The 24,802-nt window shown below is 40.6% G+C and overlaps 3 protein-coding genes across 7 annotated transcripts; all 3 read right to left on the minus strand.

Moving 5' to 3' along the window:
• Positions 1–246: 246 nt before the first annotated feature.
• Positions 247–8,005, minus strand: LOC133646065 (protein tyrosine phosphatase domain-containing protein 1-like). 2 transcript variants are annotated; one of them, XM_062041057.1, is made up of 6 exons: positions 7,075–8,005; positions 6,826–7,019; positions 6,682–6,762; positions 6,495–6,613; positions 519–580; positions 247–411 (listed from the first exon to the last, which is right to left on the minus strand). In XM_062041057.1, exons 1-6 carry the CDS (start codon positions 7,159–7,161, stop codon positions 406–408), a joined length of 549 nt encoding a protein of 182 aa, XP_061897041.1. In that variant the 5' UTR covers positions 7,162–8,005; the 3' UTR covers positions 247–405. The 2 variants fall into 2 exon arrangements, with proteins under 2 accessions (XP_061897041.1, XP_061897040.1); XM_062041056.1 differs by lacking the exons at positions 247–411; positions 519–580 and adding an exon at positions 3,805–4,743.
• Positions 8,006–8,367: 362 nt separating this feature from the next.
• On the minus strand, positions 8,368–14,380 carry LOC133646077 (ADP-ribosylation factor 4-like). Its single transcript, XM_062041073.1, has 6 exons — positions 14,184–14,380; positions 13,189–13,269; positions 12,978–13,087; positions 11,779–11,850; positions 9,646–9,771; positions 8,368–9,576 (listed from the first exon to the last, which is right to left on the minus strand). The coding sequence occupies exons 1-6, from the start codon at positions 14,248–14,250 to the stop codon at positions 9,493–9,495; spliced, it is 540 nt and encodes a 179-aa protein (XP_061897057.1). The 5' UTR covers positions 14,251–14,380; the 3' UTR covers positions 8,368–9,492.
• A 475-nt stretch (positions 14,381–14,855) lies between these two features.
• LOC133646067 (protein tyrosine phosphatase domain-containing protein 1-like) lies at positions 14,856–24,746 on the minus strand. 4 transcript variants are annotated; one of them, XR_009825221.1, is made up of 7 exons: positions 23,600–24,746; positions 23,351–23,544; positions 23,207–23,287; positions 23,020–23,138; positions 15,290–15,351; positions 15,125–15,182; positions 14,856–14,982 (listed from the first exon to the last, which is right to left on the minus strand). XR_009825221.1 is itself a non-coding variant. In XM_062041060.1 (6 exons), exons 1-6 carry the CDS (start codon positions 23,684–23,686, stop codon positions 15,177–15,179), a joined length of 549 nt encoding a protein of 182 aa, XP_061897044.1. In that variant the 5' UTR covers positions 23,687–24,746; the 3' UTR covers positions 14,912–15,176. The 4 variants fall into 4 exon arrangements, 3 of the variants coding, with proteins under 3 accessions (XP_061897044.1, XP_061897045.1, XP_061897043.1); XM_062041060.1 differs by having other exon boundaries at positions 14,912–15,182; XM_062041061.1 differs by lacking the exons at positions 14,856–14,982; positions 15,125–15,182; positions 15,290–15,351 and adding an exon at positions 20,364–21,285 and having other exon boundaries at positions 23,351–23,539.
• Positions 24,747–24,802: the final 56 nt, after the last annotated feature.

Consider the following 24,802-nt stretch of genomic DNA (forward strand, 5'->3'; position numbering starts at 1 on the left):
ACCAAAGACAGAAGACTTTGCATCATTGATTTTATTTTTCACCCCAGGTTAAAAATGTTTGATCTGTAAAGAAAAAAAAAATGTTGTAGCCTAGCCAAATACATTCCTTAAGCTTCCATAAATGTTTAACAATGGCAAGTATCAAGGTATTGTTCTGGCCCATAACAAGCAACCCTGTTCCCTGTTTCCAGTTCTGTTAATTTTCCACTGTCTAGAAAGGAAACAGATTGCCGTTCTTATAGGCACAATAACAATGCAAGATGTAAAACTAAGGTAATTGAAATAAGTGGAGGAATTACGCTTTAGTCTAGCAATAGTTGACTACAAGACTAATTAATCACATGACCTCTCACCTGTAGCCCTCCTAGCTCTCGTCGCCGTTTTCTGTCCTGCAATCGGTCTTCTTCAGACCTTAGTGATTTAATGACAACATACATTCACTATGAAAACATTCATGTTGGTCTGTTGACCGTGAGTAAAACATTTTTTTTGTGATTTGTGATATTCAAAGCACTTACGGCATGGGGAAGTTCTGCAGGAGAGCGAGACACCACCATCTCCTCATTTGCAGCATGTTTTCCTTTGAAGAAGGAAATGCAGGAAGATGTTAATATCAGAATCAGAATAGTTTTATTGCCATTGTTTGAGAACGGGTTCACAAACTAGGAATTTTTCTTGGTGCAAACGTGCGACATAAAACACATATAACACATATTCCATCCATCCATCCATTTTCTACCGCTTATTCCCTTCGGGGTCGCGAGGGGCGCTGGAGCCTATCTCAGCTACAATTGGGCGGAAGGCGGGGTACACCCTGGACAAGTCGCCACCTCATCGCAGAGATGTTAATATGTTGTAAAAAAAAATAACACCTTGTACACTAAGCATAATGTGTCACGATGTACACATACTTCTCTGAAATCACAATTGGCCCCCATTACAATGTACAGAGTGTACTGTAAGCCAAGAGGTACTGCTTAATATAATGGCAGGCGTATTCCCAAGGATACATTTTTTTCAATACAAATGAATGTGGTTTTAATGTAGCAAGCAAACATTTTGACAGACAACAGCAATGCTATAACATGCTGATTTGGTCTTACCATCAAAACAAACACGCCACTGTTGTTGGAGCACCCTTGCTTTGTTAGGCCCTGAGGTGTGAACAATGTATTTTAATAAAAGTATGGCAAGAAAATAGTAAAAAGTTAGCAAATGCTATTATGTAATGTCTCACCTGGACATCATTCACACCAAGCTCTCTCCAGGGGCCAGAAGAGAGGCTGTGAGCAACATGTCTGTACAAATAATAAACGAAATAAAAGTCACTCAACTTCAATCAACTTTTGATTGAAAAGCGCGCATAAACGCTTGGAACAAAGCCTGAACTGAATAAGGAAGAGGTTGGAACTTCAAATCAAAAAGTTTTGGCTCTATTTTGCACATCATTCAAATGAGAAATGTGACATTTCACACTTGATTTTATTTTTCGGTTGTTGCTTTCTACACTAGTAAATGATGACAGTGAGCAGAGACCTCATGGAGACTTCCCTAGTCTCCACAAGTTTTCAGCACACACAGCATACTGGGGACAGAAACTCCAAGACAGCCAGGAACAACTGGTAAAGTTAACTATTGTGCCACTGTGGTTATCTATGAATGTCACTCATATAATCATACATGTATAAAGACTTGGTTTTCTTCCACTAGCTGTCTCATGTCTTGGAGAGATGAGAGTAGAACCAGTCTATTCAGGTTTTTAGGGCACCTCCTGGACAGTGGTAGTTCTGTTTTAAACCACTTGTCCTTTGTTTGTTTTAATTAATGGTTCTGTTTTTATTTGATCTAAAATATTCCATTCCATATTCCAACTATTTTGATTCCTTAAACAGATGGAAACAGAACTATTTATCTTTTTTGAGACGGGCAGTTCTGTTTAAGCCTGTTATGAAAACTTTTTGATTTGAAGTTCCAACCTCTTCCTTATTCAGTTCAGGCTTTGTTCCAAGCGTTTATGCGCGCTTTTCAATCAAAAGTTGATTGAAGTTGAGTGACTTTTATTTGGCTTATTATTTGTACAGACATGTTGCTCACAGCCTCTCTTCTGGCCCCTGGAGAGAGCTTGGTGTGAATGATGTCCAGGTGAGACATTACATAATAGCATTTGCTAACTTTTTACTATTTTCTTGCCATACTTTTATTAAAATACATTGTTCACACCTCAGGGCCTAACAAAGCAAGGGTGCTCCAACAACTGTGGCGTGTTTGTTTTGATGGTAAGACCAAATCAGCATGTTATAGCATTGCTGTTGTCTGTCAAAATGTTTGCTTGCTACATTAAAACCACATTCATTTGTATTGAAAAAAATGTATCCTTGGGAATACGCCTGCCATTATATTAAGCAGTACCTCTTGGCTTACAGTACACTCTGTACATTGTAATGGGGGCCAATTGTGATTTCAGAGAAGTATGTGTACATCGTGACACATTATGCTTAGTGTACAAGGTGTTATTTTTTTTACAACATATTAACATCTCTGCGATGAGGTGGCGACTTGTCCAGGGTGTACCCCGCCTTCCGCCCAATTGTAGCTGAGATAGGCTCCAGCGCCCCTCGCGACCCCGAAGGGAATAAGCGGTAGAAAATGGATGGATGGATGGATATTAACATCTTCCTGCATTTCCTTCTTCAAAGGAAAACATGCTGCAAATGAGGAGATGGTGGTGTCTCGCTCTCCTGCAGAACTTCCCCATGCCGTAAGTGCTTTGAATATCACAAATCACAAAAAAAATGTTTTACTCACGGTCAACAGACCAACATGAATGTTTTCATAGTGAATGTATGTTGTCATTAAATCACTAAGGTCTGAAGAAGACCGATTGCAGGACAGAAAACGGCGACGAGTGCAAGGAGGGCTACAGGTGAGAGGTCATGTGATTAATTAGTCTTGTAGTCAACTATTGCTAGACTAAAGCGTAATTCCTCCACTTATTTCAATTACCTTAGTTTTACATCTTGCATTGTTATTGTGCCTATAAGAACGGCAATCTGTTTCCTTTCTAGACAGTGGAAAATGAACAGAACTGGAAACAGGGAACAGGGTTGCTTGTTATGGGCCAGAACAATACCTTGATACTTGCCATTGTTAAACATTTATGGAAGCTTAAGGAATGTATTTGGCTAGGCTACAACATTTTTTTTTCTTTACAGATCAAACATTTTTAGCCTAGGGTGAAAAATAAAATCAATGATGCAAAGTCTTCTGTCTTTGGTTTATTTGACTTAGCTAATATAATTGAGTGTGCAAAATAATATGTGTCTATACTCTTATGGAAATGCTATGGTTTATATTTTTTTTTTTTTAAATTGTTTTTTCATGGTAAAAAAAATAAATTTGACAAGTTACAAGTAGGAATGTCTAAGTCTATCAAATACATGAACCTTTTTCCATACTATGGTTTATATATATTTTTTTTTAATTGTTTTTTCATGGTAAAAAAAATACATTTGACAAGGTTTTTTTTTGTTTTTTTCTGCAAATATTTCTATTGAATTTTACAGTTAAAATCACATTTAACAGTCATACTTTGGTCACGCAAAACCTTCATACAATCGCACATCCACTCATACCCACTCACATGCACACTTGAGGAGAGAGGTGCACTTAAACTTTAACAATTCAAGGTTTACAGTATAAACAGTATTAGAAAAGATACCCAGATTTTGTATGTATATATATATATATATATATATATATATATATATATATATATATATATATATATATATATATATATATATATATATATATATCCATCCATCCCGCTCTGGCTCAGGATCAGCTACAGGCTATCCAGACCATAGTGGATGAACATTCCTCGGCATCAAGGATCCTCAGGAAGTGATCCCAAGATCACCTCTCGAGGACCTCTCCACCGTTCACACTTAAAAAAGAAAAGGAAAGTCACAGAAGTTGATCAGATGTAAAACAATACAAAATAAAAAGACACAAAAAATAAATAAATAAACAAGCAAGTAAACCGTGGCAAGGCCATATCAGAAGTAACAAAAAAACACAATAATAGTGTAGGATCAATACAGAAAATAATGAAGATAATAAAAAAGGAATAAAACTACAAAAAAGATGGCAGATACATTTGACAAGTTAAAAGTAGGAATGTCTAAGTCTATCAAATACATGAACCTTTTTTCATACTATGGTTTATATATATATATATATATTTTTTTAATTGTTTTTTCATGGTAAAAAAAATACATTTGACAAGTTAAAAGTAGCTTTATTGACGTTTGAGAATGTGTGCTGCCGGATCTCCGCCACCAGATGGAGCCCGCGGGCTCAACGTTGAGACCCGCCCACATTGAGGGAAAATAAGCCCCTCCTCGATCTGCGGGCTGCAGCCAGCAAGTGGCCCTGGCTGCAGCCCGCCTTTTGATGCGGACGTAGTGCACGGCCTCACTGGGACTGATCCGCAAAGTGTAGACTAAGTAGCAGGCTATTAGGACACCTGTGGAGCAATCAGTGTCAAGTTGTGTATCCACACCCGCTAGCGCAAATCCCAACCCAGACCTGTTCTGCCCAGACCTGTTCTGCCCAGACCGGCGTGGCAGTGCACAGCAACCCTTCCCTCCCCCGCAGCGAAGGCCAACACCTTTACGCCATCGATGATGCCGACGAGGGAGGACACGCCGAAATCTGGCATCCCAAAGTTGTAGAAATAAACTGAACATTCACACAAAGAACATCAAATGGTTTGAGTCACATTAGGCACAGTATCTGCAAAATACAATGAAGAATTCAGCCTTCTACTAATATACTGCAGTTATGCTCGATTTCCCAAAACCGTTAGAAACTTAGAAATGTCCAAAACGGGAATTGTCACGAGTTTTGATGGGCCGATAACAAATTTTGCTGGACGATATGTTGTCCCATAAATTGTTGCCGAAAAACGGCAATATTGTCAGCAATATTTGGAGACCAAATTACGCACGATAATGCAAATATTCCTTTCAAATGTAATAAACTTTGATTTATTAGTTGTTTTTCTTAACCATAATTAGAAGTTCAGTAACTTTAAAGTGTCTTCAAGAAATAAAACTATCTTGTCAATCGGACAAATAGAACAGACAAGCCATTGTCATGTCTGCTCGCGGAAAAACAAAAATCGTAATCTACGATTTGACTCCCTCGAATGGCCTTGACGCAGGAGCAGGCTGTTCTGAAAACATCCCCGAGGACACCTCAATGATGGACGCTTTTGACCTCCCTCCCTCCTCAACGACACCTGGAGTCGAACTTTTGCTTGCATGCAGAACGGCCCCAGGCCTATGGACACTACATTCACACACCCAAGACAATGGGCATATACACGCACACCCCCCCCCCCACCCCCACCCCCACCCCCGCTTGATTCCCCTTCGGAGTGATGTACGGCTGGCAGCGCTTCATAGCAGCAGTCGACCTCCAGGGCCCCAACTCCCCCCTCTCTGTTGCGAGTTGTCGTGATTAAATGTAACATGTTTATGTGTGCATGGCATGGAGGTTTACCTTTTTCCCACCTTTTTACGGGGCACCTCGTGGCGACCTATCAGCGTTCCTGTACTGTAACCCTGTACACTGTTTGTTTGTCTAATTTTGAATGGGTTTGTGCTGAAAACATAGTTTCGTTTTACTTGTTGCAATGACAATAAAGACCTATCCTAATTATCCCAATCTCTATTAGCTAAAATTCTACTTCAGTAAATATTGAAGAGCTTAGGTACAGGTGGTTTTACTTCCCAACAAATCATTGGTCCATGTCAATGTTTACACACGAGACGCCCAAATATTATCACAGCACTTTCTTTGTGATAAGCCAGGCTCTCTGAGTGTGTGTAAGCTTGCGCTCTTGCCGTCCGCCACAAAGATTGTGGATTACAGACAAGAGGATTCACTCCGTGCGTCTAATTTTGCTATTGAATAAAAACGCTCAGTTGCTGAGAGCGATGCACAGAGTGAACCCTCTTGCACCCTGATTGGAAGCGAGAGACTCACGCGGACGTGGCGACTTATCGATGACGAGACAACCCTTTTCCCGCTCCATTCAGTAGCAGTGCAGTTTAGACAGAAAAAGTGTCCGTTTTTGAGCAGTGTAGGCTCTTTGCTCCAATTAGTGCACCCTGGTTCAAGCCCCGCAGGACGACACATCCAGCCAAGAGTTTTTTTATACAGGTCTTGTATTGGATCTCGGGGGTTACCCACATATGCGGTCCTCTCCAAGGTTTCTCATAGTCATTCACATTGACGTCCCACTGGGGTGGGTTTTCCTTGCCCGTATGTGGGCTCTGTACCGAGGATGTCGTTGTGGCTTGTACAGCCCTTTGAGACACTTGTGATTTAGGGCTATATAAATAAACATTGATTGATTGATTGAATTGTACAGGTCAAGCTAATGAAGGCTCTACTACAACTTGTGGTATCTAAAAAGGTCTCACTGTCATTCTCCATGAAGATCTGCGGCAGGTATGTGAAGCCACTTCCAGGGTCCAAAGGGGGTCCGCAGTGCGCATGTTCGCCAGGTACTTGCATGTTTATGATGGATCTTATATTCAACCTGTAGAGGCAATCAAGAAGAAACTAGGTGTACTTGTGTACAAAGACAAATGAATCTTGAAGGTATACCTCTGAAATTGTTCTATAACGTCGAACTTTTCAATCAAGATTGTGGACGGCCGTGCCATAGCGATGATGTCATCGGTCACCCTGAGATTTTTGGTAGAAGTCATGTCCCCCAACGCATGACAAAACTTTACCGCAGAGTCTTACCATGAGGAGAAAATGCCACGGATGACCTGCTGGCTCGCTTTCCAACAGTCTGGTCCTTCGTAACGACAGTCCAGTCCCCCGCAGGCCAGCAAGCAGAGGAGTTTGGGCGGGATGGCCTTCACCAGGTTTTCCCGGGCTTGGGAGTAAGCGGCCCGAGGGAAGGGGACATGCTGGGTCAAGGTCTGCATCCTGGACTGGGAGAACCACATCAGCCTATTCTCAAGTGTAAGTTTGAAATGGAACACTCACCTGTCTGCTTGATTGACATGAATGAGTCCAATGAACAGGTAAAGCAAAGTAGACGTAAGGGCGATGGAGAAGTGTACACACACACATGGGAGTTGACCCAGATCCACTAAGCCTGATTAGCTGTCATAAATGCTTTAGACCAATTAAATAGTGCTTATATTGAAAACACTGTATCCATGTCCTCGTTATCAGTCACACAATTCTACTGTAGTTTTGCTTCACTTTCCTTATTCAGCTACAGGACTAATAATCTAGGATGCGGTGTTGTTAAAGTAAAGTTGTCACACACACGAGGTGTGGTCAAATTATTCTCTGCATTTGACCCATCACCCTTGATCATCGGCGGTCACTCGAACAAGTATGACGTGTATCCCTTTATGGAGGATGCCTGTGCGTGACTTAGTTTAACCTGGGTACACTGGTGCACAGACAGCCACCACACGATCCTTGACAGAATCGGGTCAGGGTCCAGTGGCATGGAGTCCAAGACGACTGGGGACCCTTTTCTGCTGCAGCCTTCTTCCGCCATCGCAGCCCTTGTGGTAGTTCTTAAATCTTCCGCCTGCTCCGCCGTTGAGGTCTTCACCGTATCGCTGGCTAGGGGGCTGTCAGGTACTAGGCCTTTGCCAAGGGCCACCCCGGGTAACAGTAGTAAAGGGGTTAACCTCCTAGTGCCCCAAGACCCCCATAGAGGAGATACCCTTGATCACCCCTACACAACTATATTTAGATGAATAGTTGTATCTGACCATGTCAATCAAAATTAAACGTTATCTTTTGTAAATACATTCTTAATTTCATTTTCTTTGTTTTTGTAAAATGTTATTGAGCACAAAATTGTTCTCTGGAAATATGTATGTATGATGTGGAACTAAATATGACATACTCAAACTGAATCCACACTTTTCTTAGTTGTGTGTATTAACTTGACGTAAGAATTGATGGCAAAAGATTTTTCTTCTTTTCAAAAACAATTTCCAAACAAATACATTACGAATAACAATCAGGTAATGCACGTAAAAATATTTTTGCAAACCATTTGACATCAGTGACTTGAATTATCTGGAACTGCAGGCATGATATATTTATATATTTGTAAAGATTACAGATAGAGATGTCCGATAATGGCTTTTTTGCCGATATTGTCCAACTCTTAATTACCGATTCCGATATCAACCGATACCGTTACATACAGTCGTGGAATTAACACATTATTATGCCTAATGTTGTTGTGATGCCCCGCTGGATGCATTAAACAATGTAACAAGGTTTTCCAAAATAAATCAACTCAAGTTATGGGAAAAAAATGCCAACATGGCACTGCCATATTTATTATTGAAGTCACAAAGTGCATTACTTTTTTTAACATGCCTCAAAACAACAGCTTGGAATTTTGGACATGCTCTCCCTGAGAGCATGCGAAGGTTGAGGTGAGGGGTAGCGGGGGTGTATATTGTAGCGTCCTGGAAGTTAGTGCTGCAAGGGGTTCTGGGTATTTGTCCTGTCGTGTTTATGTTGTGTTACGGTGCGGATGTTCTCCCGAAATGTGTTTGTCATTCTTGTTTGGTGTGGGTCCACAGTGTGGCGCATATTTGTAACAGTGTTAAAGTTGTTTATACGTCCACCCTCAGTGTGACCTGTATGGCTGTTGACCAAGTATGCGTGCATTCACTTGTGTGTGTGAAAAGCCGTGGATATTATGTGATTGGGCCGGCACGCAAAGGCAGTGCCTTTAAGGTTTATTGGCGCTCTGTACTTCTCCCTACGTCCGTGTTTTTAAAAAGTCATAAATTTTACTTTTTGAAACCGATACCGATAATTTCCGATATTACATTTTAAAGCATTTATCGGCCGATAATATCGGCAGTCCGATATCATCGGACATCTCTAATTACAGATAATTATAAAGTGTTTTTCAAGTGCTTGCTGCCACAAAGAAAAACAAACAAATGCTACTTGATCATGTCATGCTAACGCCTGGTCTATGTTAGTATGTTGCTAGACTGGACCAACGAGAATGACGGTTGTTTAGGGTCATGCAAACTACAAGTTGCTTATAAAAGCATCCAACTTCTGCTCCCCAAAAAAAGATTGCGATGGTGTAAGAGGGCAAAAGGAAGGCACAATGTTCCTTTGTGGATTCATTTAGTGGCAGGCAACACGGTTCACTGAATGTTAGGCCACACGACCATCAACTGTTCAAGAATTCAGTTGCATTGTGTTCAAAAGGATTGCTGGTCTTAGAATGGAATGCAAAGGTAAGAAGAATAAGCAAACTAAACAAAGATAATATGGAATAGGCTTCAAAATCCAAAAACATCCTCCTACTAGTCTGCAGCATTGTCTGCCGCCGGAAGACCAAATGTTTCCCGATTGAATGTCCATAAAAAGGCTCACTCTTTCATCCGTCCGGTCCATCTACTTGGACAGCTCTGTGGAAAGCCAGTCCAGTCCTTCATACAGCCCGGTGCCTTGGGTGGCGCAGGTGGACTCAATGTGCCACTGTGGGGGATGCAATGAGGAAAGTGAGGAGAAGGATGCTTTCTGCACTGGGAGTCTGGAGTGACTTACAGCTTTGCTGCGGAGGACGTTGAGACGCAGTTTTTCTGAGAGCTCGCTGACTGACAGGGCGTTGGGGAGGTCCTGTTTGTTGGCGAAGACCAGCAGAACGGCGTCGCTCAACTCCTGCTCCTGCAACTGCAAGCACAAACACAGGACTTGACAACACCAAATGTCACCGTGCGAGTCATTTGAAGGTGCAGCGTCATCCCGCCTCATAGGAATGTCATCTTCTCGGACTTGTTAGACCAGTGTTTTTCAACCTTTTTTGAGCCAAGGCACATTTTGTTCATGAAAAAATACAGAGGCACACCACCAGCAGAAAAGGTTAAAAAATGAAACTCCACCAGGTTGTCGTGCCTTATTTTGAGTTTGTTGTTTCCTGTTTGTCGTGCTTTAGTTCCTGTCTTGCGCTGTTATTTTGGTGACCCTTCCTGTTTTGTTGGCGTTTACCTGTAGCAGCTTCACGCCTTCCTTTGAGTGCTATTGCCCACACCTGCTTTGTTTTCGCAATCAACACTATTTTAAGTTGTGCGTACGCTATCTTTCTTTGTGGGGACATTGTTAAGTTAAAGTTAAAGTACCAATGATTGTCACACACACTAGGTGTGGTGAAATTTGTCCTCTGCATTTGACCCATCACCCTTTATCACCCCCTGGGAGGTGAGGGGAGCAGTTTTTCTCCTGGTGCTTTTTTTTCGATAAGTCATAAAAAAATATCAAAAATGTTCGCTATCTACCGATATAAAACACTTATATTTAGGGGTGTAACGGTACACAAAAATTTCGGTTCGGTACATACCTCGGTTTAGAGGTCACGGTTCGGTTCATTTTTGGTACAGTAAGAAAACAACAAAATATAAATTTTTTGGTCATTTATTTACCAAATTTGTAAACAATGGCTTTATCCTTTTAACATTGGGAACACTATAATAATTCTGCCCACGTTAATCAACATTAAACTGCCTCAAGTTGTTGCTCAGATTAAATAAAATGGCAAAACTTTCCTTCTACATATAAAAAGTGCAACATTAAACAGTTTCAAGTCAACTCATCATGCTTAATTTATTACAGCATTTGGGAAGCCTGTGGTTGATTTTTATTATGTAAATGTTATATTTTTATCAACATGTGATAGCAGGGACCCTGCCATTCAAAACGCGGCTGCTCCATTACTAATGATTAATGTAACTATAGCTGAAAAAATGGTACAATAGCAATAGGAGAGACTATTTATCCCTGAACACCATGGAGTTTATGTAGGCTTAATGATGCAGTTACATTATTATATCAACTATCAGAGACAGAAACTCTTCATTTAACATAATGTCCTTTTTTGCTGCTTCAACACAGCTCAATCAACACAGAAAAGGGTAAAGTGAAATAACAGACAGAGAGGGCTTTGCTGTCCATAACACACACACACCGCAAAATGAGCTAACGTTACGCTAAAAGCGAATTAGCCTTCACCTCAAGGACTGCGAGCGAGCTGAGCTGCCTTTTACATTTCTAGAAGGTCAACGGGCTCATAGTGATGTTACTAGTAGTTGACTGGGAGGTGTTTATTATAATTTGGGGAGAGTCCGCTGCCTGTTGATTACCTGCTAAACGCTAAGCACTGACTACATGCGCTCTGAATACGCACTGCTGATTGGCGGTTACCGCTCTGTTTGTAACCAATCAGATGGTTGTGTGGGTGGGACAATGCTGGGTGCTGTGTAGAGTACTGACAGACAGAGGCAGAAGGAAGCGGAGGCGGCTACTTAATATTTTCGTGTGGAAACTCGTTCGGTACACCTCCGAACCGAACCGAAACCCCCGTACCGAAACGGTTCAATACAAATACACGTACCGTTACACCCCTACTTATATTGTGATAAAGTTTCCATCCATATCGCCCAGCCCTACGAGTACCTACATGTTTTATTCTTTAAAATGTGTTAATACATGTTTGATGCACATTTAAGGCTTGAACCTGGATTGCTGTTGACCAACATTGAGCTTGTGTTTATTTGCCATTTCTTCTGACAGCGGGGATTTTACTGAATTTTCAAAATAACTGGATACTACAACCTGAATATTCTCACTGACTATAAGTCTACCTTTAAAAATATATGAATTCTTAGTTTTGAGTTGCATACATACCATCTTTGAGAGCTCATCTGCAGCCTCGTTCACTCTTTGTCGGTCATTGCTGTCCACTACAAAGATGAGGCCCTGCCAGATAAAAGCAATATTGACATAGTTAGCTAATTGTATGCTTCCACGTTCATAAAAGTAAATAATCATTCGATCTATAATTTGCACAACAAAACATAAAAAGGAAGTTTAACATGAGCATTGAGCTAGCTGCACACATACAGTACAGGCCAAAAGTTTGGGCACACCTTCTCATTCCCAACACAACTGATTGACCCAACCCCTTTAATAAAGCAAGAAATTCCACTAATCAACCCTGATAAGGCACACCTGTGAAGTGAAAACCATTTCAGGTTTGAAGCTCATGGAGAGAATGCCAAGAGTATGCAAAGCAGTAATCAGAGCAAAGGGTGATTATTTTGAAGAAACTAGAATATAAAACATGTTTCCAGTTATTTCACCTTTATTTGTTAAGTACATAACTCCACACGTGTTCATTCATAGCTTTGATGTGACAATCTACAATGTAAATAGTCATGAAAATAAAGAAAACACATTGAAATGAGAAGGTGTATCCACACTTTTGGCCTGTACTGTATATAGTAGACATAGCGTGTGGTGTTTTAACTGAACACACTGAGATCACATGCTTTAAATGACTGGTGTGGTGAGTAACAACATTTAAGTGAGACAAACACATGACTAATCAGAGTATACATCGCTTTGTCTGAGACTTTGGTTTGATTAGCCCCAATACCTGTGTGTTCTGGAAATAATGCCTCCACATTAGCCATTATACTTGTGTGTTCTGGAAATAATGCCTCCACATTAGCCATAATACCTGTGTGTTCTGGAAATAATGCCTCCACATTAGCCATAATACCTGTGTGTTCTGGAAATAATGCCTCCACATTAGCCATTATACCTGTGTGTTCTGGAAATAATGCCTCCACATTAGCCATAATACCTGTGTGTTCTGGAAATAATGCCTCCACATTAGCCATAATACCTGTGTGTTCTGGAAATAATGCCTCCACATTAGCCATAATACCTGTGTGTTCTGGAAATAATGCCTCGCACTGCTGATTGGCTGTTACTGCTCTGCGTGTAACCAATCAGATGGTTGTGTGGGAGGGACAATGCTGGGTGCTAAAGAGACGTACTGACAGAGGCTGAGGCAGAACTAAGCGGAGTTTACACTTTACCTGTGTGTTCTGGAAATAATGCCTCCGCAGGGGGCTGTTCTTGTCCTGACCGCCCACATCACAGACTGTGAAACTGATGTTCTTATACTCTACGGTCTCCACGTTGAAACCTGTCCAAGGAGGAAATAAAAATAAAAGGTAAACGAGGTTGTGTACAATCAGAAGCAATATTAATTAGCATTGAGGTGATGACAAAGTCCCCATGTCTTACCAATAGTGGGGATGGTTGTTACGATTTCGCCGAGCTTCAGTTTGTATAAGATGGTGGTTTTCCCGGCAGCATCTAGTCCGACTAGGGACGGGAATGTTGAGAAATGACAAGTTACAACACGGGAGGATGACAACATGTCAGATATTACATAATAAAACAAAGATAGACATTACAACTTGCTTTTTTTTCAAAACAGGGATGCTAACAATATATTATGGTTAGGGCCTCGTCTAGTCCCTAAATAGCTTTTGTTTTGCTCGGTAGAAACCGAATCAATTCATTTTGCCTTTGAACATGACATTTTTTCTTAATTTTGTTTTTTAATGTTATACCCCTGCCCTAAAAATACTTTCACAAACTGTGGGGTTTTTAAAAAAAATGGAAACTGGCATGGAAAAACAATGTCAAAAATGACTACTCTGTCGCCTAAGTTCTACATAATATTGCACAAGACAATTAATTGGAAACTATTTTGTTGAAAATAAGGCAAAGTATGTAGATGTGTAAAAGAAGAGTTGAAAATAAGGCAGAATATGTAGATATCTTCCAGAGTTAAAAAATAAATAAGTAGATATGTTTCAAAGAAGAGCTAAAAATAAGGCAGAATATGTAGATGTTTCAAAGTGAAAAATAAATATGTAGATATGTTTCAAAGAGTTAAAAATAAATATGTAGAGGTTTCAAAGAAGAGTTAAATAATTGTTTCAAAGAAGAGTTAAATTATTATTTAATTTACTTCCCTGCGACAGCAGAGAAAAACGTCGAATTCCAGTCGACAAACTGCCTTTAAAAATTAACTCATTTGTTTATTGACTCTTGACTATTTTACCACTTTTACGCCACTAAAGTAAACTTTACTATGTTGTCCGTCAATTGGGAGCCCTTGTTTATGTATTTTTTTCAAACTTTAACATGTGAAAACGACGAGGCTTCGAGCAAGCTAGCAAGTAGCTAAGCTAAGCTAACCGTCAAAACAACGCTTTTTTTAAACTCACCCATCAAAATCCTCATTTGTTTTTTGCCAGAAAGTCTTTCGAAGGCTGTCGATAATGTCAGCCCCATGATTGGAGTGTGGTGTGTGATTGTTTGGGTAAAAGGTGGATGTTAAAGCCCCGTACAAAGCGTTGAGGTTGTTTCACCAGGAGACTCCAAGTGGCCCTGGCTGCGAGTAACCCCTGGCTGCAGCCCGCAGATCGAGGAGGGGCTTATTTTCCCTCAATGTGGGCGGGTCTCAACGTTGAGCCCGCGGGCTCCATCTGGTGGCGGAGATCCGGCACAGCACAATGACTTAATATGGAAAAAGGTTCATGTATTTGATAGACTTAGACATTCCTACTTTTAACTTGTCAAATGTGTTTTTTTTTTTTTACCATGAATATATATATATATATATATATATATATATATATATATATATATATATATATATATATATATATATATATATATATATATATATATATAAACCATAGCATTTACCATGAAAAAAATGAAAAAAGAATTATATATAAACCATAGCATTTCCATAAGAGTATAGACACATATTATTTTGCACACTCAATTATATTAGCTAAGTCAAATAAACCAAAGACAGAAGACTTTGCATCATTGATTTTATTTTTCACCCCAGGTTAAAAATGTTTGATCTGTAAAGAAAAAAAAAAAGTTGTAGCCTAGCCAAATACATTCCTTAAGCTTCCATAAATGTTTAACAATGGCAAGTATCAAGGTATTGTTCTGGCCCATAACAAGCAACCCTGTTCCCTGTTTCCAGTTCTGTTCATTTTCCACTGTCTAGAAAGGAAACAGATTGCCGTTCTTATAGGCACAATAACAATGCAAGATGTAAAACTAAGGTAATTGAAATAAGTGGAGGAATTACGCTTTAGTCTAGCAATAGTTGACTACAAGACTAATTAATCACATGACCTCTCACCTGTAGCCCTCCTAGCTCTCGTCGCCGTTTTCTGTCCTGCAATCGGTCTTCTTCAGACCTTAGTGATTTAATGACAACATACATTCACTATGAAAACATTCATGTTGGTCTGTTGACCGTGAGTAAAACATTTTTTTTGTGATTTGTGATATTCAAAGCACTTACGGCATGGGGAAGTTCTGCAGGAGAGCGAGACACCACCATCTCCTCATTTGCAGCATGTTTTCCTTTGAAGAAGGAAATGCAGGAAGATGTTAATATCAGAATCAGAATAGTTTTATTGCCATTGTTTGAGAACGGGTTCACAAACTAGGAATTTTTGTTGGTGCAAACGTGCGACATAAAACACATATAACACATATTCCATCCATCCATCCATTTTCTACCGCTTATTCCCTTCGGGGTCGCGAGGGGCGCTGGAGCCTATCTCAGCTACAATTGGGCGGAAGGCGGGGTACACCCTGGACAAGTCGCCACCTCATCGCAGAGATGTTAATATGTTGTAAAAAAAATAACACCTTGTACACTAAGCATAATGTGTCACGATGTACACATACTTCTCTGAAATCACAATTGGCCCCCATTACAATGTACAGAGTGTACTGTAAGCCAAGAGGTACTGCTTAATATAATGGCAGGCGTATTCCCAAGGATACATTTTTTTCAATACAAATGAATGTGGTTTTAATGTAGCAAGCAAACATTTTGACAGACAACAGCAATGCTATAACACGCTGATTTGGTCTTACCATCAAAACAAACACGCCACAGTTGTTGGAGCACCCTTGCTTTGTTAGGCCCTGAGGTGTGAACAATGTATTTTAATAAAAGTATGGCAAGAAAATAGTAAAAAGTTAGCAAATGCTATTATGTAATGTCTCACCTGGACATCATTCACACCAAGCTCTCTCCAGGGGCCAGAAGAGAGGCTGTGAGCAACATGTCTGTACAAATAATAAACGAAATAAAAGTCACTCAACTTCAATCAACTTTTGATTGAAAAGCGCGCATAAACGCTTGGAACAAAGCCTGAACTGAATAAGGAAGAGGTTGGAACTTCAAATCAAAAAGTTTTGGCTCTATTTTGCACATCATTCAAATGAGAAATGTGACATTTCACACTTGATTTTATTTTTCGGTTGTTGCTTTCTACACTAGTAAATGATGACAGTGAGCAGAGACCTCATGGAGACTTCCCTAGTCTCCACAAGTTTTCAGCACACACAGCATACTGGGGACAGAAACTCCAAGACAGCCAGGAACAACTGGTAAAGTTAACTATTGTGCCACTGCGGTTATCTATGGATGTCACTCATATAATCATACATGTATAAAGACTTTGTTTTCTTCCACTAGCTGTCTCATGTCTTGGAGAGATGAGAGTAGAACCAGTCTATTCAGGTTTTTAGGGCACCTCCTGGACAGTGGTAGTTCTGTTTTAAACCACTTGTCCTTTGTTTGTTTTAATTAATGGTTCTGTTTTTATTTGATCTAAAATATTCCATTCCATATTCCAACTATTTTGATTCCTTAAACAGATGGAAACAGAACTATTTATCTTTTTTGAGACGGGCAGTTCTGTTTAAGCCTGTTATGAAAACTTTTTGATTTGAAGTTCCAACCTCTTCCTTATTCAGTTCAGGCTTTGTTCCAAGCGTTTATGCGCGCTTTTCAATCAAAAGTTGATTGAAGTTGAGTGACTTTTATTTGGCTTATTATTTGTACAGACATGTTGCTCACAGCCTCTCTTCTGGCCCCTGGAGAGAGCTTGGTGTGAATGATGTCCAGGTGAGACATTACATAATAGCATTTGCTAACTTTTTACTATTTTCTTGCCATACTTTTATTAAAATACATTGTTCACACCTCAGGGCCTAACAAAGCAAGGGTGCTCCAACAACTGTGGCGTGTTTGTTTTGATGGTAAGACCAAATCAGCATGTTATATTATTGCTGTTGTCTGTCAAAATGTTTGCTTGCTACATTAAAACCACATTCATTTGTATTGAAAAAAATGTATCCTTGGGAATACGCCTGCCATTATATTAAGCAGTACCTCTTGGCTTACAGTACACTCTGTACATTGTAATGGGGGCCAATTGTGATTTCAGAGAAGTATGTGTACATCGTGACACATTATGCTTAGTGTACAAGGTGTTATTTTTTTTACAACATATTAAAGGCCTACTGAAATGAATTTTTTTTATTTAAACGGGGATAGCAGATCTATTCTATGTGTCATACTTGATCATTTCGCGATATTGCCATATTTTTGCTGAAAGGATTTAGTATAGAACAACGACGATAAAGATTGCAACTTTTGGTATCTGATAAAAAAAAGGCTTGCACCTACCGGAAGTAGCGTGACGTAGTCAGTTGAACATATACGCAAAGTTCCCTATTGTTTACAATGATGGCCGCATGAAGTGAGAGAGATTCGGACCGAGAAAGCGACAATTTCCCCATTAATTTGAGCGAGGATGAAAGATTTGTGGATGAGTAAAGTGCAAGTGAAGGACTAGTGGGGAGTTGAAGCTATTCAGATAGGGAAGATGCTGTGAGAGCCGGGGGTGACCTGATATTCAGCTGGGAATGACTACAACAGTAAATAAACACAAGACATATATATACTCTATTAGCCACAACACAACCAGGCTTATATTTAATATGCCACAAATTAATCCTGCATAAAAACACCTGCGTGTTTGTTATGCTAGCTCCTAGCTCCTCTGCTAGCTCCTAGCTCCATAGAACACGCCAATACAATTCAAACACCCGATCAACACACACAATCACTCAGCCCAAAAGACCGTTTACCTAACCCAAGGTTCATTAAGCTTATATATTTTTAAAAAGTTACGTACGTGACGCGCACATACGGTCAAATTATCGAATGTTTAGCAGCCAAGGCTGCATACTCACGGTACCTGATATTCAGCTGGGAATGACTACAACAGTAAATAAACACAAGACATATATATACTCTATTAGCCACAACACAACCAGGCTTATATTTAATATGCCACAAATTAATCCTGCATAATAACACCTGCGTGTTTTTTATGCTAGCTCCTAGCTCCTCTGCTAGCTCCTAGCTCCATAGAACACGCCAATACAATTCAAACACCTGATCAACACACACAATCACTCAGCCCAAAAGACCGTTCACCTAACCCAAGGTTCATAAAGCTTATATATTTTTAAAAAGTTACGTACGTGACGCGCACGTACGGTACGGTACGTGTTATGCTAGCTCCTAGCTCCTCTGCTAGCTCCTAGCTCCATAGAACACGCCAATACAATTCAAACACATGATCAACACACACAATCACTCAGCCCAAACGACCGTTCACCTAACCCAAGGTTCATAAAGCTTATATATTTTTAAAAAGTTACGTACATACGCAAAAAAAAGCCAAAGCTGCATACTCACAGTAGCACGTCTGCGTCTTTGTCATCCAAATCAAAGTAATCCTGGTAAGAGTCTGTGTTGTCCCAGTTCTCTACAGGCGTCTGTGTATCCAAATCAAAAGTCCTCCTGGTTAGAGTCTCTGTTATCCGAGTTCTTCCATCTTGACTGCATCTTTCGGGAATGTAAACAAAGAAGCGCCGGCTGTGTACTGTTGTGGCTGACTACGTTCGAAAAATACGTCCATTTCGCACCGACAACTTTCTTCTTTGCTTGCTTGGCTTCCTTCTCCATAATGCAATGAACATGATTGAAACAGATTCACGAACACAGATGTCCAGAATACTGTGGAATTATGAAATGAAAACAGAGCTTTTTCGTATCGGCTTCAATGTGGAAGGCATACCCGTGTTCGCCGGGCTACGTCACACGCATACGTCATCCTCAGAGGCGTTTCGAACCGGAAGTTTAGCGGCAAATTTAAAATGTCACTTTATAAGTTAACCCGGCCGTATTGGCATGTGTTATAATGTTAAGATTTCATCATTGATATATAAACTATCAGACTGCGTGGTCGGTAGTAGTGGGTTTCAGTAGGCCTTTAACATCTCTGCGATGAGGTGGCGACTTGTCCAGGGTGTACCCCGCCTTCCGCCCAATTGTAGCTGAGATAGGCTCCAGCGCCCCTCGCGACCCCGAAGGGAATAAGCGGTAGAAAATGGATGGATGGATGGATATTAACATCTTCCTGCATTTCCTTCTTCAAAGGAAAACATGCTGCAAATGAGGAGATGGTGGTGTCTCGCTCTCCTGCAGAACTTCCCCATGCCGTAAGTGCTTTGAATATCACAAATCACAAAAAAAATGTTTTACTCACGGTCAACAGACCAACATGAATGTTTTCATAGTGAATGTATGTTGTCATTAAATCACTAAGGTCTGAAGAAGACCGATTGCAGGACAGAAAACGGCGACGAGAGCTAGGAGGGCTACAGGTGAGAGGTCATGTGATTAATTAGTCTTGTAGTCAACTATTGCTAGACTAAAGCGTAATTCCTCCACTTATTTCAATTACCTTAGTTTTACATCTTGCATTGTTATTGTGCCTATAAGAACGGCAATCTGTTTCCTTTCTAGACAGTGGAAAATGAACAGAACTGGAAACAGGGAACAGGGTTGCTTGTTATGGGCCAGAACAATACCTTGATACTTGCCATTGTTAAACATTTATGGAAGCTTAAGGAATGTATTTGGCTAGGCTACAACATTTTTTTTTCTTTACAGATCAAACATTTTTAGCCTAGGGTGAAAAATAAAATCAATGATGCAAAGTCTTCTGTCTTTGGTTTATTTGACTTAGCTAATATAATTGAGTGTGCAAAATAATATGTGTCTATACTCTTATGGAAATGCTATGGTTTATATATATTTTTTTTTAAATTGTTTTTTCATGGTAAAAAAAATAAATTTGACAAGTTACAAGTAGGAATGTCTAAGTCTATCAAATACATGAACCTTTTTCCATACTATGGTTTATATATATATTTTTTTAATTGTTTTTTCATGGTAAAAAAAATACATTTGACAAGGTTTTTTTTGCAAATATTTCTATTGAATTTTACAGTTAAAATCACATTTAACAGTCATACTTTGGTCACGCAAAACCTTCATACAATCGCACATCCACTCATACCCACTCACATGCACACTTGAGGAGAGAGGTGCACTTAAACTTTAACAATTCAAGGTTTACAGTATAAACAGTATTAGAAAAGATACCCAGATTTTGTATGTATATATATATATATATATATATATATATATATATATATATATATATATCCATCCATCCCGCTCTGGCTCAGGATCAGCTACAGGCTATCCAGACCATAGTGGATGAACATTCCTCGGCATCAAGGATCCTCAGGAAGTGATCCCAAGATCACCTCTCGAGGACCTCTCCACCGTTCACACTTAAAAAAGAAAAGGAAAGTCACAGAAGTTGATCAGATGTAAAACAATACAAAATAAAAAGACACAAAAAATAAATAAATAAACAAGCAAGTAAACCGTGGCAAGGCCATATCAGAAGTAACAAAAAAACACAATAATAGTGTAGGATCAATACAGAAAATAATGAAGATAATAAAAAAGGAATAAAACTACAAAAAAGATGGCAGATACATTTGACAAGTTAAAAGTAGGAATGTCTAAGTCTATCAAATACATGAACCTTTTTTCATACTATGGTTTATATATATATATTTTTTTTTTTTATTGTTTTTTCATGGTAAAAAAAATACATTTGACAAGTTAAAAGTAGCTTTATTGACGTTTGAGAATGTGTGCTGCCGGATCTCCGCCACCAGATGGAGCCCGCGGGCTCAACGTTGAGACCCGCCCACATTGAGGGAAAATAAGCCCCTCCTCGATCTGCGGGCTGCAGCCAGCAAGTGGCCCTGGCTGCAGCCCGCCTTTTGATGCGGACGTAGTGCACGGCCTCACTGGGACTGATCCGCAAAGTGTAGACTAAGTAGCAGGCTATTAGGACACCTGTGGAGCAATCAGTGTCAAGTTGTGTATCCACACCCGCTAGCGCAAATCCCAACCCAGACCTGTTCTGCCCAGACCGGCGTGGCAGTGCACAGCAACCCTTCCCTCCCCCGCAGCGAAGGCCAACACCTTTACGCCATCGATGATGCCGACGAGGGAGGACACGCCGAAATCTGGCATCCCAAAGTTGTAGAAATAAACTGAACATTCACACAAAGAACATCAAATGGTTTGAGTCACATTAGGCACAGTATCTGCAAAATACAATGAAGAATTCAGCCTTCTACTAATATACTGCAGTTATGCTCGATTTCCCAAAACCGTTAGAAACTTAGAAATGTCCAAAACGGGAATTGTCACGAGTTTTGATGGGCCGATAACAAATTTTGCTGGACGATATGTTGTCCCATAAATTGTTGCCGAAAAACGGCAATATTGTCAGCAATATTTGGAGACCAAATTACGCACGATAATGCAAATATTCCTTTCAAATGTAATAAACTTTGATTTATTAGTTGTTTTTCTTAACCATAATTAGAAGTTCAGTAACTTTAAAGTGTCTTCAAGAAATAAAACTATCTTGTCAATCGGACAAATAGAACAGACAAGCCATTGTCATGTCTGCTCGCGGAAAAACAAAAATCGTAATCTACGATTTGACTCCCTCGAATGGCCTTGACGCAGGAGCAGGCTGTTCTGAAAACATCCCCGAGGACACCTCAATGATGGACGCTTTTGACCTCCCTCCCTCCTCAACGACACCTGGAGTCGAACTTTTGCTTGCATGCAGAACGGCCCCAGGCCTATGGACACTACATCCACACACCCAAGACAATGGGCATATACACGCACACCCCCCCGCCCCCCCACCCCCGCTTGATTCCCCTTCGGAGTGATGTACGGCTGGCAGCGCTTCATAGCAGCAGTCGACCTCCAGGGCCCCAACTCCCCCCTCTCTGTTGCGAGTTGTCGTGATTAAATGTAACATGTTTATGTGTGCATGGCATGGAGGTTTACCTTTTTCCCACCTTTTTACGGGGCACCTCGTGGCGACCTATCAGCGTTCCTGTACTGTAACCCTGTACACTGTTTGTTTGTCTAATTTTGAATGGGTTTGTGCTGAAAACATAGTTTCGTTTTACTTGTTGCAATGACAATAAAGACCTATCCTAATTATCCCAATCTCTATTAGCTAAAATTCTACTTCAGTAAATATTGAAGAGCTTAGGTACAGGTGGTTTTACTTCCCAACAAATCATTGGTCCATGTCAATGTTTACACACGAGACGCCCAAATATTATCACAGCACTTTCTTTGTGACGAGCCAGGCTCTCTGAGTGCGTGTAAGCTTGCGCTCTTGCCGTCCGCCACAAAGATTGTGGATTACAGACAAGAGGATTCACTCCGTGCGTCTAATTTTGCTATTGAATAAAAACGCTCAGTTGCTGAGAGCGATGCACAGAGTGAACCCTCTTGCACCCTGATTGGAAGCGAGAGACTCACGCGGACGTGGCGACTTATCGATGACGAGACAACCCTTTTCCCGCTCCATTCAGTAGCAGTGCAGTTTAGACAGAAAAAGTGTCCGTTTTTGAGCAGTGTAGGCTCTTTGCTCCAATTAGTGCACCCTGGTTCAAGCCCCGCAGGACGACACATCCAGCCAAGAGTTTTTTTATACAGGTCTTGTATTGGATCTCGGGGGTTACCCACATATGCGGTCCTCTCCAAGGTTTCTCATAGTCATTCACATTGACGTCCCACTGGGGTGGGTTTTCCTTGCCCGTATGTGGGCTCTGTACCGAGGATGTCGTTGTGGCTTGTACAGCCCTTTGAGACACTTGTGATTTAGGGCTATATAAATAAACATTGATTGAATTGTACAGGTCAAGCTAATGAAGGCTCTACTACAACTTGTGGTATCTAAAAGGTCTCACTGTCATTCTCCATGAAGATCTGCGGCAGGTATGTGAAGCCACTTCCAGGGTCCAAAGGGGGTCCGCAGTGCGCATGTTCGCCAGGTACTTGCATGTTTATGATGGATCTTATATTCAACCTGTAGAGGCAATCAAGAAGAAACTAGGTGTACTTGTGTACAAAGACAAATGAATCTTGAAGGTATACCTCTGAAATTGTTCTATAACGTCGAACTTTTCAATCAAGATTGTGGACGGCCGTGCCATAGCGATGATGTCATCGGTCACCCTGAGATTTTTGGTAGAAGTCATGTCCCCCAACGCATGACAAAATTTTACCGCAGAGTCTTACCATGAGGAGAAAATGCCACGGATGACCTGCTGGCTCGCTTTCCAACAGTCTGGTCCTTCGTAACGACAGTCCAGTCCCCCGCAGGCCAGCAAGCAGAGGAGTTTGGGCGGGATGGCCTTCACCAGGTTTTCCCGGGCTTGGGAGTAAGCGGCCCGAGGGAAGGGGACATGCTGGGTCAAGGTCTGCATCCTGGACTGGGAGAACCACATCAGCCTATTCTCAAGTGTAAGTTTGAAATGGAACACTCACCTGTCTGCTTGATTGACATGAATGAGTCCAATGAACAGGTAAAGCAAAGTAGACGTAAGGGCGATGGAGAAGTGTACACACACACATGGGAGTTGACCCAGATCCACTAAGCCTGATTAGCTGTCATAAATGCTTTAGACCAATTAAATAGTGCTTATATTGAAAACACTGTATCCATGTCCTCGTTATCAGTCACACAATTCTACTGTAGTTTTGCTTCACTTTCCTTATTCAGCTACAGGACTAATAATCTAGGATGCGGTGTTGTTAAAGTAAAGTTGTCACACACACGAGGTGTGGTCAAATTATTCTCTGCATTTGACCCATCACCCTTGATCATCGGCGGTCACTCGAACAAGTATGACGTGTATCCCTTAATGGAGGATGCCTGTGCGTGACTTAGTTTAACCTGGGTACACTGGTGCACAGACAGCCACCACACGATCCTTGACAGAATCGGGTCAGGGTCCAGTGGCATGGAGTCCAAGACGACTGGGGACCCTTTTCTGCTGCAGCCTTCTTCCGCCATCGCAGCCCTTGTGGTAGTTCTTAAATCTTCCGCCTGCTCCGCCGTTGAGGTCTTCACCGTATCGCTGGCTAGGGGGCTGTCAGGTACTAGGCCTTTGCCAAGGGCCACCCCGGGTAACAGTAGTAAAGGGGTTAACCTCCTAGTGCCCCAAGACCCCCATAGAGGAGATACCCTTGATCACCCCTACACAACTATATTTAGATGAATAGTTGTATCTGACCATGTCAATCAAAATTAAACGTTATCTTTTGTAAATACATTCTTAATTTCATTTTCTTTGTTTTTGTAAAATGTTATTGAGCACAAAATTGTTCTCTGGAAATATGTATGTATGATGTGGAACTAAATATGACATACTCAAACTGAATCCACACTTTTCTTAGTTGTGTGTATTAACTTGACGTAAGAATTGATGGCAAAAGATTTTTCTTCCTTTCAAAAACAATTTCCAAACAAATACATTACGAATAACAATCAGGTAATGCACGTAAAAATATTTTTGCAAACCATTTGACATCAGTGACTTGAATTATCTGGAACTGCAGGCATGATATATTTATATATTTGTAAAGATTACAGATAGAGATGTCCGATAATGGCTTTTTTGCCGATATTGTCCAACTCTTAATTACCGATTCCGATATCAACCGATACCGTTACATACAGTCGTGGAA

This window comes from Entelurus aequoreus, linkage group LG03, assembly GCF_033978785.1.
Source record: "Entelurus aequoreus isolate RoL-2023_Sb linkage group LG03, RoL_Eaeq_v1.1, whole genome shotgun sequence".
Lineage (NCBI taxonomy): Eukaryota > Metazoa > Chordata > Actinopteri > Syngnathiformes > Syngnathidae > Entelurus > Entelurus aequoreus.

Excerpts from the sequence above, each read along its gene's own strand:
- LOC133646065 (XM_062041056.1), bottom strand. The coding sequence starts at position 7,161 with ATGTGTGTGTGTACACTTCTCCATCGCCCTTACGTCTACTTTGCTTTA. Across the intron at positions 7,020-7,074 it reads CATGTCAATCAAGCAGACAG|TCCAGGATGCAGACCTTGAC; the intron begins GTGAGTGTTCCA and ends TGGTTCTCCCAG. Across the intron at positions 4,744-6,494 it reads GATCTTCATGGAGAATGACA|TTTATTTCTACAACTTTGGG; the intron begins GTGAGACCTTTT and ends GTGAATGTTCAG.
- LOC133646067 (XM_062041059.1), bottom strand. The coding sequence starts at position 23,686 with ATGTGTGTGTGTACACTTCTCCATCGCCCTTACGTCTACTTTGCTTTA. Across the intron at positions 23,139-23,206 it reads GTTATAGAACAATTTCAGAG|GTTGAATATAAGATCCATCA; the intron begins GTATACCTTCAA and ends TTGCCTCTACAG. Across the intron at positions 21,286-23,019 it reads GATCTTCATGGAGAATGACA|TTTATTTCTACAACTTTGGG; the intron begins GTGAGACCTTTT and ends GTGAATGTTCAG.
- LOC133646077 (XM_062041073.1), bottom strand. The coding sequence starts at position 14,250 with ATGGGGCTGACATTATCGACAGCCTTCGAAAGACTTTCTGGCAAAAAA. Across the intron at positions 13,088-13,188 it reads AACAACCATCCCCACTATTG|GTTTCAACGTGGAGACCGTA; the intron begins GTAAGACATGGG and ends CTCCTTGGACAG. Across the intron at positions 9,772-11,778 it reads CAGATGAGCTCTCAAAGATG|TTGCAGGAGCAGGAGTTGAG; the intron begins GTATGTATGCAA and ends TTGTGCTTGCAG.